This window comes from Myripristis murdjan, chromosome 7 (genome assembly GCF_902150065.1).
Source record: "Myripristis murdjan chromosome 7, fMyrMur1.1, whole genome shotgun sequence".
Classification (NCBI taxonomy): domain Eukaryota; kingdom Metazoa; phylum Chordata; class Actinopteri; order Holocentriformes; family Holocentridae; genus Myripristis; species Myripristis murdjan.
The window spans coordinates 19,285,914-19,306,892 of NC_043986.1; the positions used below are offsets into that span (position 1 = coordinate 19,285,914).

Here is a 20,979-nt window from a genome sequence, read left to right on the forward strand (position 1 = left end):
AGAGGTGTTAGAGTGATTTATTGCTGTCCGACCTAAAATCCAGTTTTTGCTACAGTCCCATTCAGCTACAGGTGGGACATAATAGATGGATGACAGATATTAAGGTGAGGTTGTTATTAGAATATTGCAAATTTGGTGTATGCAATAGTTTGTCACTGATGGGTACTGAGGGAGAGATAAGGAATGGGATTATTGAAAAATGAAAACTACACAATTCACAGAAATAAAATCAAATGACACTGAACTTGATCGTGACTGATCATAGCATGACAACAGCACTGGAGGTATCTAAGTATAGTGAAAGTAAACGTGACATGATGCAGGTCAGCTCCAGGCAGTGTGATCTATCAGCAAACCATGGGACTCCTCCTACTTATCCATGACATCACATTGTTTCATCCAGACTTAGCCAGGCGTAGTGGTTCAGAGCTGCAGGTGTCCTGATGATACATACAATAGGATTATTCAGTATTTCTACATACTGTCACAATTCTATGTTCTTCACTCAGTGAGCCACAGCCGCTTCTGGGAACCTGAGAGGAACTTCAAATGAACCCTGTTAGGTAACACTGTCACCTAAATAGGAAACAAAAAGCCAAATATCCAACCTTAGGAGAAATGAATACAGCTGCCCCCACTTCTAACTCATCCGGTATTAATGCGGCACTCCAAAAAACACTTGATTCTTTTTATGTAATCACCCTGCCCTAACCAAAAACACTCCAAACAATCCACACCATTGATTCAACCTGAGAGGTGAAACACTCATTAAATACCCAAAGCCACAAATATATCTGGCCAAACGTGGCCTCTACTTGAACTGTGGACGTGTGCTGGAGGAAAATTGTTTATCAGAATTCAGGACAAAAGCTCTTTAAATTATTACAGATTAACAATAGCCGTTTTCACTAAAACTGAGCAGAATGAATCTTTTATTACTTTGCAGTACCACATGTTTGTTCCCATTTAAGTGACACGCGTGAGGCAACACTGGCATGTAAGTGGCCACGTAGGATGGACGAGAAGTTGGGTGCTCAATGAGAACTTGCAGTGCAAATTTCTTTTGGAAATGATCGTGTCAAGGGTCTTAACAAATTGCACATCTGTATTTTGTTTTATATACATGTATCAGACTGCCAGATCTGACAAAACTCATGCAACAGACTGCCAGGCTTTAGAGCTGGCAGAGTAGGCTAGCAGGCCAGGATAGAACAGTCTCCCCAGTGTACCTGACAGTACCAGGGCAACATTACCTCTAAATGGGCCTACTTGTCTATGGCTATGGAGGCTGCTGAGGGTGGCTGCGCCTGGCAAGGCTCCCAGACCTCCGTAAGCCCTCTGCATAGCGGCTGGGATTCATCCTCTTAGGCCCAGAGGGAAGGGGATTTGGGACTTTATTTAGTGCCATTTAGAAAAGATTACCCGTTAATTGCAGAGTGGCCGTCTGGCAAGAGATATAATAGATAAGAGGCCCGGCCAGACTACCCAAAGCTGTGTGGACAAGTTTAGAGTATCCCAGGTTGCAAATAGTTTAAAGAAGCAAACCACTGATCAAAGCAACGATCAAGAGGCGTAGGCAGGCAGAGCTATCAACAAGAACGGGAACATGGTGATAAGCTATGAAAATGACTGCAGTGAAGAAAACCTGAATGTGTGAGTGTGAAGTGAGCAGCTGGTGATGAGAGAAAAGGCCTGGCAGAAGAGAGAGGAGCTCCTCTATTGTGGGACTGCAACCATATGAGACTGACTTTATTTACGACTCTTTATACTTTGCCTTATAAGGGCCCAGATGGGTATGTGTCCTCCTCTTATTTTCTCTTGACATCCAATCAGCATCCAAGGCACTGAACACCACAGCCACAGAGGAGGGCTTAAAGTCACACTAAATATCTTTGTTTAAGGACATTGTCATCTGTCCTTTAGTTATGAGCCATTTCAAAAGGGACAAAAGTGGCCATTCTTTTCAAATGTAGCCACAATGGAACGCCTCTCTCAATCTCTCCTTTGTCACACTCTGTGTTCTGTGAGCATTTAACCCTTCTTTGGTCCGTGACACCCAAGACCCGTTAACCCCACCAGGCTCAGGCACACAAAGGCCAACGAGCCGAATACAGAGAACCCAGGTTTTACTGAGCTTAACAATATTTAGGGCTTTGATTGTCTGGGAGAATTCTGCAACGCAGTACACAGCTGCTGCTACATCGAGAGGGTGGGGTGGGGGTCTATGTGTGTGACTGAATGACTTTACTGCGGTCTCTGACACTCACCACAATGCAACAAGGACCCAAAGAACAACTAAGGCCTTTGTTAAAGTAGCGTTGTCTATGTGTGTAGGTCTGGAAAAAGAAAGATCCAGTACTGGAGAGAAATACAGAAATACATGAAAAGCAAGCACTGTGGGCTATTCTATTGCTTTATTATGTGTGGAGAGTTGATGACGTCTTCGTGGCCATGCTGTTCTACCTCATGACATCCACACAGACCTAAGAGAGGCTGTGGGAACCAGCATCAAGCCTTTCCAGTTCTCATTAAGCACACACAATGCATGCAGCAACTGGCAGGCTGTTCAGTTCACAACTGCATTAACAGCTGGAGGTGTGGCACATCATGTCACCTGTGAGTGGCTTACCTTAAGTACATCAGCGACAGAAGAGGGAGCACCACCCTCCACTCATACACTGTGAGTGTATAATGTCATTACCTACCGGAGCTTGTGAATAAAACCGCACTCTGTAACTTAGGTGATAACTGGGTTAAAGTCCACCGTTTTATCATAGCTCACAGTCTGGTATACAACAGTGCCTTTATCAAAACACTGTTTGAGAAGTGAGCAGCTTACTAGGGCTGAACAACATGGTAAAAATCATCCTATGGCAGTTCGTTTTGCAGATATTGCGATTGTGTCACAATGATTTTAGTATGAATTATGTGAGGTGATTCCATTATGACTCATTTTCACAGTGAAAAAGCTAGTAACATGATAGCGGTGTTTGCACCAAACATGTTCTCTTACATCTGAAAAATACAATGTGTAGGTCAGGGCATCTCTGTAGCATAACACTTTATTTACAATGTATGGTCACATGTTTTACCTTTAGCAAAAAATCTGCAGCTCCTGCAATTTCGATAACATTTCAAATAACTGCTCCGCTCTACAGCTTAGTTATTACTGTAGTACACAAATCAGCTGATATCATTAGATAGGAAGTCAGCCAGATAAAACATGGTTGGGGAACATCAGGTTGTAAAAATTCTGTTTTGCTTGTCTATGAGAAGACACAGTCATCACTTGGCAATGCAGTAGTCTACAGGTGGACCTATAATATCTTATTATCAGCGTTATTGGCCAGGAAGTAGCACGGGGCGGCAGGCCAGATGACTCACATTCACCATAATGCACCGTCAGATGGACAGTCCAATCTGGTGTGGCTGCCAGGCTAGTTCAACATGTACTCTTGTAGCTGTGAGTGAACCCCGACTGTCACTTAACACAGTGAACTCAGTGCACTACATGTCTATGACTGACTGTCTATAACAGAGGGAGAGCAGGCACTGACGGGTGGAAGGGGGCAAATCAGCATATACATAGCAGTGTGTCCCCGGTGACAGAGGTCAATGCATAATAAAACAACAGGTTACAATCTCATCTGATGGAGTGCTATGGAAACATGGAGGATATGAAGAGGGAGGGGGGAAGCCCATGTTCTAACCACAGGAACATGCCAAAGTCACAGCAAATCATGCATCGTACATACATTACTTGCTCAGAGAATAGATCGGAACAGCCTATGAATATCATTGACCTATTCATGGTTACTTCCAAGCGTTTATCCTTGTGCATCAGTACCATTCTCTGTCTAAGCTAGCTGGAAAGCCCTCTGCAGTCACCCACCAACACACTCTGAAACCAGCACCTGCTGAGGAAGCGGCAAGCCGGCTGCTCAAATTAAAGCACAGAGCTGTGCCGTTACTAAGCAACAGTGTTGTGCAGAATTCCTCCATTCTCCTGCTTCCTGTGTGTGTGTGTGTGTGTGTGTGTGTGTGTGTGTGTGAACATTAATGCCCCATCTTGACCCAAGGTTAGATGAGGATTGGCTTAAAGGACAGCTGATGTTGGCCCACTGTCACGATGATTTCTGATCAATCATTTCTTTTCAGGTTGCGACAAAAGAGTAACATTTGGGGTTTTAAATCACGATCATGAATTTAGCATATATGCCTGCCTGCATAGTGAGAGGTTTAGGTTGACTCGAGAGAATCCGGTGCTGAGATACCCTGTAAAACTCCCAGACAATCTGTTCCAGTCTGTCTACGTCCTCCGAGAGAGAAAGGACAACCAAACACGGCCGCCATCAATGTAAACAGTAGCCAAGTGCTAAAGACAACATGGCATTTAGACCTGACCTGAGAGGCGACTGTCTCACAGATTTTAGACAAAGCCATACCGAACAGTTTGACTCACCCACTTAAAAAGCCCAAGCAGAGGAGAGCAACAAAAAGCGCTCTGAGGCAATGTTGATTAATATGACATCTGGCTTATTGTAACCACAGTGACCTCCTGAGTTATGAGCTTGCATTTCCAGTGGAAGCTGACCACAGAGATAAGCTTAATTTTAGCAAGTGGTTTGACAGTGGGCTATCTTGTGATTAACCCCACTACCTACTGTTCTCCTGCAGACAATAAAGGGGCAGGAAGAGGGATGTCAGATGTTTGTTTGGTTTTCCTCTTGTGATAGCATCACTTCTGCCCTTTGAGTCACAGCAGAGGTAGAGGCTGGGGGGGTGCGGTGGTGTGTGTGTGTGTATGTGTGGATTGATGAGAGCTGGGTAGATGGGGAAATACAACCATGGACTTCACATGGCTACCATCTGACCACTAATCTATAAAGAGCAGCAACTTTGGGTGGACAACTGAGTTATTATGAAACAAATGGATGCTTCTTTTCTCATGAAGAGACAGAAAGACACGTACCCAAGCAGACACACAGAGAGAACCACCTTTTTTTAAAACTAAGAATTCAATAGATATGCTTTGACAAATCAAGAACATTCGCCTCCATAAATGCAGCCGCTCCTTTTTATTCACTTCTCATTTGCTGCCATGGTTACTCCTCCAGACCGTTTCCAGTCTGTTTCTTCTATTCAGGCCTTTTTGGTGTCATTCTTCTGTGACATAGCTAGGCCTTCTTGCCAAAGAAATGCATGGGAAAACAAGGCAGGGGTTGCTGAGACAGCCCTAAGACCTCCTCCTCTTTGCAATAACAACCACTGGAGAGTGACAGGGCATACAGAGGGACAAGCAGAAAGAAGATCAGGAAGAATCGGAGACCAGAAAAACCATCGGTCTCTCAGTCTTTCTCATTTCTTTATTGCTTCTCTGTTTCTGTCACTGAAGAAGAACCCAAGGGAGCGATGAGCAGACTTCTGGAAAGGCAAGCAGGGATTTGCCACGAATTCAGCCCTCTCAGCTATTGGTTCTCTGGCCATGTGGGAGGACACAGGAAAGAACCCAAAATCTCTGAGATGGATTTGCCAAGAAAGGAAGTGAGTAACCATGCTCACACAAGTCTGTGCTGAAAAGGACATCCCCCTTTTTTCCATGACTACTTGGAGGCACAGTGGGGTTTGAAAGCCACAGCTGTTGGCGGGCCTGAATGCCTAACGTCTTGCGAACATCATCTCTCAATCAAAATCACAAGCAGTGACAAACTGCTGCAGGAGTGTGTGTGAGAGAGAGCGGTGGGGAGTGAGTCCGTTCGCTGTTCAGAAACACAGACACATCCTTTATCTGTCTCCTGAGCACAGCAAGGGCCATCACACTCAACATTCTTCCCATTCCTGAAGGGCTGTAACTTGTTTAGTTTCCTCCACCAAGTTGCTCATCCCTCACTTTTTCAAGCGGGAAGTTTAAAAATTCAAATCTACTCCCGCCCCCATTTCCCTCAACTAGAAGTTCTTGTTCCAAGAGCACATGACTTCTGAGCCAAGAGACTTGTTTGAGAGGAAAAACTGAACTGAATTTCTGTGGCTTCACAAAATAGGATAATTTAGCAACGAAATGCATATTTTGTCTTTGACAGTAAGTGATCTTAACATATATTTACAGATCACTTAATTTTGTAATATTTCTGCACACATCAGAAAAACTGACCAAATAAAAAACAAACACAGCAATGGATAATCATTCATCTGAGATTTCATGGGTAAAAGATATCAATTTTAAAAAAAAAATCCATTACAAACATGCACAGAGTAAATATTGCATATGGAAGGTATGGCCTTTAGAATTACCCATCATCGAAGATAATATATTGGTGGGGGAGGGAAGCATGCCGGCAAGGCCTGGACTAGCTGAGAGTCTGATAGAGATGTCTGGGAGAATAGGCCTATGTGTGCTGCATTAATAAATAAATAAATACAGCCCTGCAATGTGGGATACATGAGTGAGTGCTAGCTCTGGAGGAGCCAGCATCATTTCCTTCTACCCCAGGTTTGACCTTGTAGGATGAGGGGATTTTTAGGATTGGTTAAAAAGGTAGCCTATATGACTGATGCTCTTACCCACCCTCAGGAAAAAAAACTACATTATTGCAATTATACATTTTAGAAAGGGCCTTATAAATATCACCAAAAGGCAAATCATTGTGTGATTATTAAATCAGATAAGCTTAACAATGCCATAAAAAAAAACCCCAACAAGGTCATCATAACCGCACAATTTGCCTGTAAGCGCTACATACAAACAGATTCTAAGGGCATATTACAGGTTTAGGCCTGTAATGTTTTATACATATATAAATTGTGTCCATCACTCCTTAATGGTTGGTACATAAATTCTCTGGAAATACCTGGCTGCAGATGATAGGAAGCTAATATTAAAATTATAATAATTATGTTCACTGCTGCTTAATCATATTCCGTAATTTCTCATGTGTGGCTCACCTCTTTGAGCTGGTCGAGCTCCTGTCGGACGGTCTCATACTCGATCTCCAGGTCGTCGTACTGCTGCTTGAGCTGCTGCTTCTCCTCCAGCACCGCCAGCCCGTACTCCGCCGCCTGGATCTTCTCGTTCGTGGTCTCGGTCAGCTCCCGGGAGAGCCGCTCGATCTCGGCCCGCAACCACTCCGGCCCGGCGTCCCGCAACAGCATAGCGTCGGAGTAGCGCTGCTCCTCCACGGACATGGTCGGTGCCGGCTGGAGGGGACGACCAACCAACGTATCCGCCAGCTGATCTGCGACAAGGGGGATGCGGGGTGTCTCCAGGCGGTCTAACCTTGAAGAAACAGGAGGTGCTCAGATTCTTCTGTATTTAAATTGCATGATTGTTACTCGTGCGTCTCTCGTTGCCGGTCTCGCTTCCTCGGTCATGTAGATGACTCTGCTCAGTTTTCTCCGATGGGAGAGGTTGATGTTATCTATTAAAATTGCTCCATCGCTGCGCTCCTGCGTTTCCTTCGCCTCTCCCCCGGCTTGTCGGAGAGCTGGGAGCGGAGCGCCGGGACCAGCGTCAAGTAAAGCTGATTGAATTGACCGTACTTCCGGTTGGTAGCTTCAAAATAAAACCCTTGTTGACAAATATAGGCTGCAGCCGTCACTTGTATTAGTTTAACTATTTATTTGAGTATTAAAAATGTCAAAAGTTATGATGAAGGGTAAAATTAAGGGTGAATTCACAGTGAATAAGAATAATCAACATATTTTTCCCTAAAATGCCGGTTTGATTCTTCTATTATTGTGGAGGCACTTTGCCTGACTTCCTGTAATGTGGCACTGAGTGCCGGGAAATGTAGTATTTGTAATACATGAACCCAACACACGGGTTCAGCAGGAGCTATGAATTGAACTCGTTTCCCATTAGGCATTGTATGTTTGCCGATGTGGAGTACGGAAATGTTTCCGGCGAGTTTTTGTTTACGAATGGACTGACAGGCTGACAGCAGCACGGTGTCGGCTATCTGCTGCCATCTGTCGGGAAAATATAATAACTTCTAAAACAGATGAAATATTTGCAGTCCATTGGAATATAATGCGGGCATAACAAGAACACTAAAAATGTAAAAATGCACTCAGCAAGTTTGAAAAGGTGTTTTTTTTTTTTTTTTTTTTTTTTAGCAGTACCTAGTAGCCTAGTTAAATTCCTTCTACACACATCTTCAAAATTAGGGCTCCTATTACACTGTATTTCTATTATGTTTCTCTGTTTCTTAAACCATTTCTTTTGTAAAAATATTGTCCACTATATGTTTATGAGATATTTTATTGTTTACAATTGGAAAAATACAGCTCGTGAAATGAACTGGATAATATCTGTGTACAATTTTAGATAATCGCTGTTTGTTTGGCAATGTGTATTTATAAGGTAAAGAGAATATAAAGTTCAATTCTTTTCTCTGTTAACTCCATTCGTATTTACTTTTATTGTGATAGAAATCTAAGAGAGTTTATAATAAATGAGTTATTGCATTTTTATGTCACAGATATGAAATTAATAGAAAGGGAGTAATTATCTAGTATAACACTGTCATCATTAAGGCACCTGTTTTGACTTTTATGAATATCATATCAAATCTGCAGCATGTGACAGAAACATTAGCTATAAAGGCAATAAATTGTTCATACTTAAGAAAGGCACCCTTTTGTTTCAAAAGTCAATTAATAAAAAGGTGCACACCCACATGTTATTGGTATCAATGACCCTAATAACAACCCCAAAGAGGTTAAATACCTGGGATTCCCTGCCAGTCAGTCAGAACTGAAGAAGCTTCGTGAAGGAGAAGCGAAACGTCTTCAAAAACCTACTATCAAGTCCAGTTGACCTTGATTTTTTGATTTTAACTCTACTTGCATATCATGACCTGGATGACTGAGAATCTCCACTGGCTTAATAAAAAGGTGTTGAAAACTAGCTAGAGAGGGAGAGAGAGAGAGAGAGAGAGAGAGAGAGAGAGAGAGAGAGAGAGAGAGAGAGAGAGAGCACATTATTTATGAGCATTCCTCATATTAGTTTTTTTTTGCGGTATCTCTTTATCCAGTGTATGCTAAATACTGTAACATACAAGAAATTTAGCTCGCTTTCTGCTCAGTAATTTGATAGAGCCACATTGTTTAATGTATATAAGCTGTTATAATAAACCACACAGTGCTACTCTTGATGTATTTCATTCTGACTGTGTATCTATGACAATCAACTGTTAAGTGACACACTAATCAATTTGCTTGAGATTTTTTATCTGGCTTCTTAAAGCAAGCAAGCTACCAGCATGGTTTTAAAATGGTTTATGGTTTATGGCTGCTGCTATGATTCCTGTGCCCAAGAAAACCAGTATTAGCTACTTGGATGATTTTAGACCTGTGGGTCTGACTTTTGTCATAGGTTAATCAAATTCTTTAAGTTTCTGGTTATGGAACTCCATCAACCAGACAATATTCCATGTAGATCCCTACAAGTTTGTGCACACAGCCAAATACACCATGCCACTAAAACTAATAAACTATAGTGGCTCACATCACTGGTCTCTAAAGGCCAGGAAGTCAATAGCTTCAAGTTAGCTGGGACAGGATCTTCCTCCTCCCTTCAATAGGTGGACATGGCCATCTCCATCACAAAGGAAGCAGGAAGCACACCAGAAGATCTTGTCTTGCCTTTTCTTTTTACAGCAGCTCAAAATGTTTGCAAGTCCAAGGACAGGGTGATAGTTTCACCAAGCTGCGGCAGCGGCCTAAGTCTCAGTAGTGGTGCAGTCCAGCAAGTCCATTCAACAGAGGAAACAGCTGGACTGTGGTGCACAGCCTCTGAAATCCCTGGCTGTGAGCTCCCCTCCAACACACACACACACACGCACGCACGCACGCACGCACGCACGCACGCACGCACACACGCACGCACGCACGCACACACACACACACACACACACACACACACACACACACACACACACACACACACACACACACACACACAGCTTAAGACTCCTTCAAGCAGGAAGGAGTCTGAATGTCTCCCAAGGGCAATAATAGTCTGCACTAGAACTTGCTAATACAATCCTTGCTCTACTGTCACACCACTGTGGGGACCTCAGAGTGACATCCTCAAGTCTAACATCAGGGTGATGTGGGCTGGGGGATATATGATTTAATAATTATGCTCTATCATTTTATTCATGCTTATTTACCTACTATTTGTATGGAATAAGCTTGATAATCATTGTCTTATTGAGTGTAGTAAGAGGAGATAATATTATATCCTAACAACTGAAATAGTATGGCAATTAAGTACCGGCTTCTGATTGGCTGCTGGCTGGTAAAGCTCCGCCCAGGCTTTGCGCCATTAGTTGCTTTGTCACGTGACTAAGAAAAAACTGTCACCGATAGCAAAATGGCTGCTACCATGTCGTGGGGATCATGTCTGTGCGTTCATGTTGTCATATTTGCATGGTATGTTTTCACTTTATCCGCTAACTGCTCCTTGAAGAGTACAGAGAGACACCCAGGTGCTAAAACGTACGGAGGACGATGGAAATATCTGACTTTCCTCAATCTGGTAAGCAGTGTTGTTACTGGAGGCTGTGGCTAGTCGCTTCATTCATAAGAAGCGTTAACAACAAATTGGAATTGGTTGTTTTAATGTGTGTATCTTCATTTCGAGGGGGTACTCTTCCCTTTCCTGGCCTTTTCCCTCCATCGACGCCCTGCTGCATACTCACACATTTCCAGTACTATCCGGTTCAACCAGTATGACAGTGTTGGTCTGTACACACTCGCTGTCCCCTCGCAGGTCATGCAGACGGTGTTTTTCGGACTGTGTGTGCTCATAGACATCGTCCACCTGCTACTTCCAGCTAAAGCCTTGCGTGGCCGGATACCATCCCTGCTTGTCAAACTAAGGGACACCATCTTCACTGTTCTGGCTTTCCCCGTTGGCACAGTGAGTAACTCTGCCTCTCTGTTATGGTGGCACTGTACAGCTTGACCTGTCATTCAGCAAACTGTGGTAAAAGGCCTAATCGATTCATTTCATTTCATTTCTCCCCAGTTTGTGTTTTCCTCTTTCTGGTCACTGTACGCCTATGACAGAGAGCTGGTGTACCCAAAGTTCCTTGATGACATTATTCCAGTCTGGTTGAACCATGCTCTGGTAAGTGTGCCTCACTCATTTGGACTTTAGACTGAAAGATGGCAAAGATTTTTTTTTTTTTTTTTTTTTTTCCCATTACAGATCAGCGTGCAGTTTTCACTTTACAGATGAAATCTAAAGGCATGAGCTGGTATCACATGCCTGTTTTAAGGGATCACAAGACTTAATTTCTTGAAAGGATGTTTGTAGTGTCCCTCGTGACTTGTAGCAGTGGGTTTGTTGTAACACTGTCTTTTTGATGTGTTTTTCATGCCTGTAATCACATTTTACATATTCTGCTGTAAAATGGCCAATACAGCACGAAACTGTTTGACACTGCAATTTTGACTTGTCTGTGTTTGATATTATCTGCAGCTTTACTACCTATAATTGTTATAGGTAGTAGGGTCAAACTGAAAAGTTTTGTCTTGCAAACATAGCATTGCATAATGCAAGGCCTCCTGTTTCTTACCATATGTTATGCAATCGATCTCTTACAGTTTGTCTTGGTGTGAAGGCGCAGTACATAGTGATAAGACACTGTGCAATAGGCTTTTGTTGTGTTTCCTCCTGACTGCGTGTTCTTTACTTTGCCTTAAGGATATTTAATTTTTTCCTTATTAACTCTTTCTCCGTCTTTATGTTCACAGCACACTATCATCGTACCACTGCTGTTTGTACAGATGTACATTCAGAATCATAAATATGGCAGCAGGGTGAGAGGCATCCTAGGCTTGGCTCTCTTCTCTGCACTTTATTTGTCATGGTAAGACAGCTGAGATATGCTTGTCATCACAGTCCCACAGATAATCCTGTGCATGTGTTGTAATTATTGTGGACCATGGAGGTGCAGACAAAACAGTTGCCCCCTTAACCATCTGATTATTCTCTTCTGATTCCAGGGTCCTCTGGGTGCACCATGTTGCTGGTATTTGGGTGTACCCCATCATGGCCAAACTGAGCCCCATGGGCCTCGTTTTGTTTTTTGGTGCTGCTGCTCTTTCCATGGCTCCTCTGTATCTGCTAGGGGAGAAATTCAACCGCAAAATTTGGGGCAGTGCAGGTGGGTGGAAAACACAGCAAATGATAAGCATGTTCATCAGTGCAGCCTAAACATTGTATAAATTATTTATGGCTATGTGTTAGTGCTGTAGATGACTTCTGAAAGGGATACTTCACCCAATAATGCACATTTTTTTGATGATGAAGTACTGACCATGTTCTTTGGTGACTGAGTTTACCTTCAGTGGATCTGTGCTGGTTATTCATTTACACATTGTCATGCCGCACCCTTTTTGCCTGTCTCTTGAAAGGGCCTCAGAAGAAAAAGAAGAAGTGAGACAGTGCTGGCGTGTAAGCTGAGGGGCGCTGGGGGGGGGGACCAGGACATTCCTGCGTCATGCAAGGACAGGACAAGTGAACCAAGCACTGACTACCTCCTCAAGGACACAGTGGTGGAGGATCACTCAGGAAACTCCACTGGGCAGACAACCTCAATGGCCAGAGACAGTGTTGGAGGAACATCCTTAAAATGTATCACAACATGACAAAAACTGTATTGTAATACATCCCATTTATCCCTGGGATAGCCCCAGTTATCCCATTCCCACTAGAGCTTTGTCGTGTTCTTATTCTCAGTGGAGCAGACCTGCACTGACATGGTAGCGAATAACTTCATCCAAGACTCATGACTTCTCCACGATTTCTCCACATTATTCCACAATTTATCAGGATGCTGTTTTAGTCGATACTGTAAATTCATTTTATGCGAAAGGGACCGATCCTAATGTGCACTTGCTAATTTATCTTTGGAATTGATGCTTTTAGATAACTGAGATTTATTATGTAACTTTTAAAACAAATTATTGGAGAGGTGAAATAAACTGATTTTATTGAATACTTTTATTGAATGCTCAGTTTGTTGAGTTGATTGCTGCTATGACAGTTTATATCCAGATGAGGGCACTATGTAGCTGTTTGGCTCTGTATTGGCCTGACTAATTGAAGATCTAGACGTGAGTAAATAAAATAAGCCATAAGATCTGCATTGCATAATGAAAAAGCTCATTACCAGTACTCTGTACTTTACAAGCATTAAAAATAAAGGACAAAAACATTACAAAACTGGATATTAGGAAGTACCAGTTCAAGGTATGGTGAAAAGTACCTGGTCTAATGCAGGGAACCAGGAATCTAAACATCGCACAAAAAGTAAGGACATTTGTGTTTGGTAGATTATTTCTTTGTTGTAACAATGCTTCTTGGCAATAAATCTTATACTGTTGGAAAGCCTGTTTATTTCCCTTTTAAATGCTGCCACATTTGTAAGGAACATGCATTTGTGGGGTGAGCAGCAGAGCTGAGTATGTGGGTTGTGCCCATGAAAAATTTGCCAAATCTTCTCTGCCAATGCCTAACAGCTTATTTTGCTGTTGCTACTGACTCTTTTTTTTGAGCTTCTGGTACTCCCAGGTGCTGTCAATCAGGTGCCTGATTGGCACCTCCACAGTCTGGGACCGAACTCTATCTTCCAAGATGACATCACTTGCCCCCACAGAGCGGGGTTTATCAGAGACTACCTCCAGAATTTGGGAGTGGAGAGGATGGAACGGCCTGCCAGCAGTCCTGACCTCAACCCCATTGAACATTTGTGGGATCAGCTTGGTCATGCTGTTCGTGCCAGAGTGACCAACACAACCATGTTGGCTGACTTGTGACAAATGCTGGTTGAAGAATGGGATGCCATCGCACAGCAGTGTGTGACCAGGCTGGTGACCAGCATGAGGAGGAGGTGCCAGGCTGTTGTGGCTCTGTATGGTTCTTCCACATGCTACTGAGGCTCCTGTTTGTTAAATTGCCAATATGTCTTGTTTCTTCAAACTTCAGTCATCCAATCCACCAAACACCAAACAAGAGTCAATGGCAGAATAAGCTGTTTGGCATTGGCAGAGAAGATTTGGCAAATTTTTCATGGGCACAACCCACATACTCAGCTCTGCTGCTCATCCCACAAATGCATGTTAATAATAATAATAATACATTTTATTTAAAGGCGCCTTTCAGGACACTCAAGGTCACCGTACAAAAGGACAATAAAAACAATCAATAAAACATAATAATCAATGAAAAGTGCAATACATAAAACAACAGTAAGGTGCAACAGTAATGTCATTCCAGTCCCAAGATTAAAGTGCATATGCTTGTCTGAAGAGGTGAGTTTTAAGGCGGGATTTAAAGGTAGTGACAGAGTCTGAGTATTGTATGGTCTGTGGCAATGAGTTCCAGAGGCGGGGGGCCGAGCGGCTGAAGGCTCTCGACCCCATGGTGGATAGGCGAGCAGGTGGGAGGGTTAATTGGATGGAGGAGGAGGACCTGAGAGTACGAGTGGGTATGTTAATGTGAAGGAGTTCAGCAAGATACTGAGGGGCGAGGTTGTTGATAGCCTTGAAGGTGAGAAGAAGGATTTTATAGACGATGCGGTATTTAATAGGAAGCCAATGGAGCTGCTGTAGGACAGGAGTTATATGACTGGAAGAGGGGGTTCTAGAAATGATTCTGGCGGCAGAGTTTTGAACAAGTTGCAGTTTATGGATGGATTTGTCAGGTAAACCAAAGAGCAGGGAGTTACAGTAATCGAGACGGGATGCAACCAGAGTGTGGACCAGGATAGCAGTGCTGTTGGGTGTGAGGGATGGGCGGAGGCGTGAGATATTCCGTAGATGGAAGTAAGCTGACCGTGAGACATTATTAATGTGAGACTGAAATGATAGAGTACTGTCAAGGATGACACCCAGACTCTTAACCTGGGGGGAGGGAAAAACTGAGGAGTTGTCAAAAGATATGGAGAAACTATTTATCTTTGAAAGGGTGGATTTGGTGCCGATGAGAAGGAGCTCAGTTTTGTCACTGTTAAGTTTGAGAAAATTGTAGGAGAACCAGGAACTGATTTCCTGTAGGCAATCAGAAAGGGAGGTGGGTGGAAGGGAGGAGGTTGGTTTAGTGGACAGGTAGAGCTGGGTGTCATCCGCATAGCAATGAAAATGAATGTTATATTTACGGAAGATACTGCCAAGGGGGAGGAGGTAGATGATGAAAAGGAGAGGTCCAAGCACTGAGCCTTGGGGTACACCAGAGGAGAGGGGGACGAGTTGTGATGTAAAAGTTTTCAGTTGAACCTGCTGAGTGCGACCAGAAAGATATGATTTAAACCAATGTTCCTTACAAATGTGGCACCATTTAAAAGGGAAATAAACAGGCTTTCCAACGGTATAAGATTTATTGCCAAGAAGCATTGTTACAACAAAGAAATAATCTACCAAACACAAATTTCCTTACTTTTTGTGCAATGTTTAGACTGAAACCCCTTACTCTGATGGAAACAGTGTCCATTTTTTGGAAAAAGGAAATCAATGACTTTGCAACTGATAATTTTGGTGTTACATTTATTTACTATTGGAAGTAATGTATAGATTGCCTTCTTCAGCACATCACCATATTTTGAGCCACAACTAAACACTGAACCATGTGAGATGAAACCACATGTGATGACCCTGATGCTTTACATTTATGCTGACTCTTGATGCGATTTGTTTATTGTAGTGTGATAATTCAAAGCAATACTGACAATGGCAGATGGCTGTCAAGGTTATGGCTGGCCCTTGAGCTTCTCCAAAAGCCAGCATACCACATCATTAATTGATCTCTCCTCTACCCTGCCCTGCCCTACCCAGCTTTGGCAGGGTGCATGTAAGCCAATCAGTTTTTATCCACTTGCCATGTCACTGAGGTCCCCCTCTTTGTAAGAGCAGTTTAGGACATCTGTAGTTTCTTTATTCAAAGAGATACTGTAAAAACTGCCATGGGTGAAATACAAAAATATTTTAATTTATTTAATTATTCACAAATAAATACATATCATTAATCAAATGCACAATGTTGACAAACTTTTTTTTTCACCCACTGTTGGATAGCAGGTCTAATCATAGATCTACTGATCATAGATCTACTGAGTAGACATGTGTCTACTCAGTTTATTGAAAATGACATATCATAACAGTCTTTAGCAGAAGGTAAAACAGTATTAACCTATGATGATGTCACAGTTTGCTATTTCTTGAGGGGTGGGCACTCTATTCTATACCTATCCTTGCGGTAATAAGATTAGTAGAGTAATCCTGACGGAGTCAAGAATAGCCGCTACACTGCCCCCTGAGCAACACAGTGTGTGAGATGAGAGGATGAACCTGTTCTTGGGAATGCTCACTGCAATTTATACTACAACACCTCAAGTTTAAGGCGAATTTACTCCCATGACCGACCTGACATCCTGGAGACGCACCTGGATCTCCACACAGGATGCTGTGGATATGTGTGCTGCCCCACCCCACTCAACAGAGATAATCTGAGGTGAAATAAATCAAGAGAGGCCACGGGAGTGACTTCCCACAGAGCTGAAGAGGGAAGGACAACGTCAGAGCCATGGAGGTTGATGCCAGAAATGTAGGCATTTGAAGGAGTCAACCATTTCTGCTCTGGAATGGTGGTTACAAGCTCCTGATCTTGCTCATCACCGGTAAAGCAACATAACATTTTATTTTTTGTTTTCTTTTGGATTGTCTGTATTGATTTCTTTGTTAGCTAACTCTTGGTTGATTAGTTTGTATACTGCTCTTGAACAGCAATCACTGTAGTGTGATGAGGTACTGAGGGACGAGCATATGATGGTTGTCCCTCAGGTACTTAAGTATGACTAAGTATACTTAAACTGATCCTGCAAAATGGATTATAGTGTCTTTACATTTGACTGAATATGGTTGTTGACACTGATCTTTGTTTGAGCTTTGTATTTCTGAGTTGTTTTCTGAGATAACAAATGTCCCGTTTGCTTTTTCAGGCAACTCTTTGACTATTACTGCCCAAATGGATCTGTAATGATAATGATGAAATGAATACCATGGAGAGTCAGCACAAATATAACAATACAAGCATATGTGTGCCCAGGCTCTGCTATGACTGTGGATGTCAGTGACTGCTCATATGGCACTCCATACCAAGACAGTAACTGGAGCTCTGATGGATTACAGTAAGTAAAGATGGTAAAGATGGATATCAACTGAGAAAATGTTAGGGGGGTTTGGTTTCAAGATGGTACTATTTTTTTCTGTTAGGCACTTAAGCTCAAGTGATAGGTCAGCAAAAAGCATATTTTATTTTTTGGTTTTCATTTCATACTAATCTGAGTTTCAGTGGTGCCTGAACAGTGGCTATTTTTATTGTAATTCCCTAATGTCAGACACACGGTGCCAGACAAGGATTAGGCACCTCTAAGTGAGCGCTCAATACTGAAGACCTTAAGTGTTTAGGTTTTTAGGCCATCGTGCACTTTGTGACATCTCTGTGATTATGGTAAACAGTGTATATGAATCATGCTAAAGTTTTGAAAATGACCTCAACAAGTTCCACTGAGAATTTTTCCTCTGCTAAAACACGGATCACACACAAATTTTATTGCTTCAAATGTCCCAAATGAGAAATGAAGTTTTGGGAGGAATATATAGTTGAGGGGTCATGGTGCTTTGATTTCAGCTGACAGGTGAGCTCCACTAAATATTAGATTCATGCTTACTTCCATAATGTCATCTTTTTTTGTTCTTTTCTTCTTCCCTCTGTTAACTACAGTCAGAGCTCCCAGGGCAAAATACACACTGGTAGGAGAAGCAGTTCGTTATATCATCCCGGGACCTATGCAGTGCTCAATTGGCTGTGGAGGTCAAGACTGCAAGTATGACAATCCAAATTACTGGAGTGCTGACAAGCAGGCAATAAAAGGCCTCTACTCATCCTGGTAAGACCTCCACAGTTGTTATTCTAATACTGGATCAAATCCTAACTTGTCACCATTTATTTTGGTCAAACTCTGGTTTTGTATTTTTCTATGGTCAAATTATTGGGATAAAAACAGATGAAAACAATTATGTACTGTAATCTTCTGATGATATTCCTATCATTTCAGGGTTACCGATCACCTTCTTGCCATGTCCAGACCCTCAACAGAGATCATTGAAAAATATAATATTATTGATCAATTCAAAAGGTACAGCTAGCTTTGTTTCAAAGAGAGCATGAAAGTAACACAAGACCAGTAAAATAAAGTGTGTATGTTTCTTACAGTGTGTATGTTTGTGTGTAAAGGAGTGGTATAAAGACAGTGATCAACCTGCAGAGGCCTGGTGAACATGCCAGCTGTGGAAACCCTCTGGAGCCAGAGAGCGGCTTCTCTTACCGTCCAGAGGTCTTCATGGAAAATGACAGTAAGCACCTCAAATAATTATTAGTCAATTTTTGCAAACATTTGCCACACAAGTCTAACTCAAACCCTCTTAACTCTTCAGTTTATTTCTATAATTTTGGGTGGAATGACTACGGAGTGGCTAACCTCACAGCCATGCTGGACATGGTGAAAGTCATGGCCTTTGCAATCCAGGAAGGAAAGATAGCTGTCCACTGTCATGCTGGTCTGGGACGAACAGGTACGGATTAGGAAATATACTGAAAGGAATTCTAAGAGTATTCATGACTGATCTTTTATCAACATTTTGATAAACTGAATGACTTTCCTTTCTCTCCTTTAGGTGTATTGTTAGCATGCTTCTTGGCCTATGCAACCAGGATGTCAGCTAACCAGGCCATATTATATGTACGTGCTAAGCGTCCTAACTCCATACAGACCCGAGGTCAGCTGCAGTGCGTCAGGCAGTTTGTCCAATTCCTTGTCCCTCTAAGGAGTGTGTTTTCCTGTGCTAAGCCTCGGTCCAACCCAGTCACCCTGTCCCAGTACCTGATCCGGCAGAGACACATGCTGCATGGGTATGAGAGGAGGGAGCTGAGGCACCTACCCAAACTCATCCAGCTGGTGTGTAGGCTGCTGTTGGACATTGCAGAGAACCGGCAGGTCATTGAAGAAGACATTCTGGAGGCTCCTGATATTGACGACCTAGAGATGACCCTCAGCACCATTGAGAAACTGGGACCAGAGTTCTTCGGAATGCAGACCCATTTACCAGGCCCTCCCACCTTACCCAGGCATTTCAACGAGCCACCCATCTTCTACCATCGCAAAAGTCTAAGCTATAGTGAGTCTGACTTGAGACGACTGGGGTCACAGCTCAATCTCCTGACACAACCTCTAGGCTCTCTGTCACAGAATAATGTTCACATGGTCTGCACCCCCTCCAAGTCCTCCCTCCCTGCAGGTTGGAACAGCAACCAGTCCATCGTCTCACACAGCTCAGCAAGCTCACTCTGGGAGCACAAGAATTTCCCAAACCATAAAGATGGAGTCCTTGCCCTGAAGAAAGTCAAAAGGAAAATCATCCAACGCAGTGAGTCCTTGGGAAATCACAATTGTGAGCAGGACAGCATGGTGTCGAGGTGGAAGGGGGAGCAGAGGCAAGAGTCAGCTGTGAATGGAAGTAAGTGTCACGGTGGAGTAGATGAGGAATCGGAGGTGCCGTTTATCACTCTGCAGTCAGAGTTGTCACTGGAGGCCAGGAGGCTCCTGGTGGGACAGGCTCTAGCTGTGAACCTTTTCAAAGAAGGGGAGGAAGAGCACAAGCATGCAGTCTTAGCCTGGGAGGTAACTCAACTCTACGTGTTACATTCTCAGATTAATTCAACTAGTATGCGTCTCAGAATAAATAGTGTCAATCACACATGGGCAGGGAGAGTGTAAGATGATTGTCTGGTACATGTGCAGGCAGAGCTGAACCAAGGTGGAGCATGGGAGAGGCTGTGTATGGAGCGGGATCCCTTTATCCTGACTGGGCTGATGTGGGCGTGGCTGGAGCAGCTTAAAGAACCAGTTATCTCAATCCAGGCTGCTAAGGCCCTGAACCCAGACAACACTGACGCTCAGAATGTCCTCAACACTCTGGACCAGGTCAGAAGTTACATTTCGTTGTATTTCAAACAATACCCCACAGTGAAAACTTCCAACTTTTCATATAAAAATTCTTAACCTTCTTTACCATACTTATAATTTCTTCCAAGGCCCCCAGAGAAGCATTAATGTGCATACTAAATTGCATGGCTCATATGCTGAAAATACCAGAGGATGTAGAGGATGCATTCCTTGATCGCACTATAAAAGCTTTCACATGGGTAAGAAACTCGGCACTTACCGGCTGCGATTATTTCCAAAATTGAAATGAATTCCAGGATTTTTTTTTTTCTGTCAATGACTAAAACATCCTCTCTGACTTTTAACAGCTGGAAAAGAACTCTGAGGAAGGCAGTAAAATCTATGAGAGCATGTCTGCAGTCTTCAGGTGTGTCCTTCTAGACATGAGGTGCACAGCCATGAAAGAAGATGAGCTTCAAGTGCCTGGCTTCCCTTCATCATAGCTACTACCAGATGAATAGTGTGTGCACGTGCACATGGAAAGCTGGGGGAAGGTGTGCCATAACGAGTATTATATATGTATAGGGCCCTATGATTGCCATGATGCAAAAGACATGGATGGAATCGTGGAATTTGATAATCAATTGTAAAATGCGGAATATCGTGGAATTTGCCAAACATGTGCATGTAATGTATACAAATCAGGGTTTTCCTGACCATTATAAGTGTTTCTTCACAGCTCCTAAGCCAAAATGAACAGAAAAAACTATGCTGAGAGTCTCTACCATTTTTGTAGTGTCATTTACATACACGCTGCTGCAGCTTCTGTCCATTTGAAGCAGTATTTCTCACACACACACACACACACACACACACACGGGCGGCGTGCTAGCAAGAGGATCTCAAGCTCTCAGCAGTGCAACCACATCAGCACTTCTGTAACAATGGAAGAACTTTCTTTGGTTTT

General features: G+C 42.9%; 3 protein-coding genes across 3 annotated transcripts in view; 2 read left to right on the top strand and 1 right to left on the bottom strand.

Annotated features, from left to right (window-relative positions):
• Positions 1–7,480, bottom strand: part of LOC115362628 (protein bicaudal D homolog 2-like) — a 51,531-nt gene extending 44,051 nt beyond the window's left edge. Inside the window, exon 1 of the mRNA XM_030056624.1 lies at positions 6,943–7,480. Coding sequence (XP_029912484.1) covers positions 6,943–7,182 — 240 coding nt within the window. The 5' untranslated portion in view covers positions 7,183–7,480. The remainder of the gene's footprint in view (positions 1–6,942) is intronic.
• Positions 7,481–10,356: 2,876 nt separating this feature from the next.
• Positions 10,357–13,015, top strand: adtrp1 (androgen dependent TFPI regulating protein 1). The gene is made up of 6 exons (XM_030056687.1): positions 10,357–10,540; positions 10,775–10,924; positions 11,033–11,134; positions 11,764–11,879; positions 12,016–12,176; positions 12,427–13,015. The coding sequence occupies exons 1-6, from the start codon at positions 10,376–10,378 to the stop codon at positions 12,450–12,452; spliced, it is 720 nt and encodes a 239-aa protein (XP_029912547.1). The 5' UTR covers positions 10,357–10,375; the 3' UTR covers positions 12,453–13,015.
• A 3,588-nt stretch (positions 13,016–16,603) lies between these two features.
• Positions 16,604–20,911, top strand: ptpdc1b (protein tyrosine phosphatase domain containing 1b). The gene is made up of 10 exons (XM_030056371.1): positions 16,604–16,685; positions 17,114–17,195; positions 17,792–17,957; positions 18,126–18,206; positions 18,305–18,423; positions 18,505–18,642; positions 18,745–19,748; positions 19,869–20,051; positions 20,162–20,272; positions 20,381–20,911. Exons 2-10 carry the CDS (start codon positions 17,132–17,134, stop codon positions 20,513–20,515), a joined length of 2,001 nt encoding a protein of 666 aa, XP_029912231.1. The 5' UTR covers positions 16,604–16,685; positions 17,114–17,131; the 3' UTR covers positions 20,516–20,911.
• The last annotated feature ends 68 nt before the right edge of the window (positions 20,912–20,979 follow it).

Excerpts from the sequence above, each read along its gene's own strand:
- adtrp1 (XM_030056687.1), top strand. The coding sequence starts at position 10,376 with ATGGCTGCTACCATGTCGTGGGGATCATGTCTGTGCGTTCATGTTGTC. Across the intron at positions 10,541-10,774 it reads ATCTGACTTTCCTCAATCTG|GTCATGCAGACGGTGTTTTT; the intron begins GTAAGCAGTGTT and ends GTCCCCTCGCAG. Across the intron at positions 11,135-11,763 it reads TCTGGTTGAACCATGCTCTG|CACACTATCATCGTACCACT; the intron begins GTAAGTGTGCCT and ends TTATGTTCACAG.
- ptpdc1b (XM_030056371.1), top strand. The coding sequence starts at position 17,132 with ATGTCAGTGACTGCTCATATGGCACTCCATACCAAGACAGTAACTGGA. Across the intron at positions 19,749-19,868 it reads ATGCAGTCTTAGCCTGGGAG|GCAGAGCTGAACCAAGGTGG; the intron begins GTAACTCAACTC and ends GTACATGTGCAG. Across the intron at positions 20,052-20,161 it reads TCCTCAACACTCTGGACCAG|GCCCCCAGAGAAGCATTAAT; the intron begins GTCAGAAGTTAC and ends ATTTCTTCCAAG.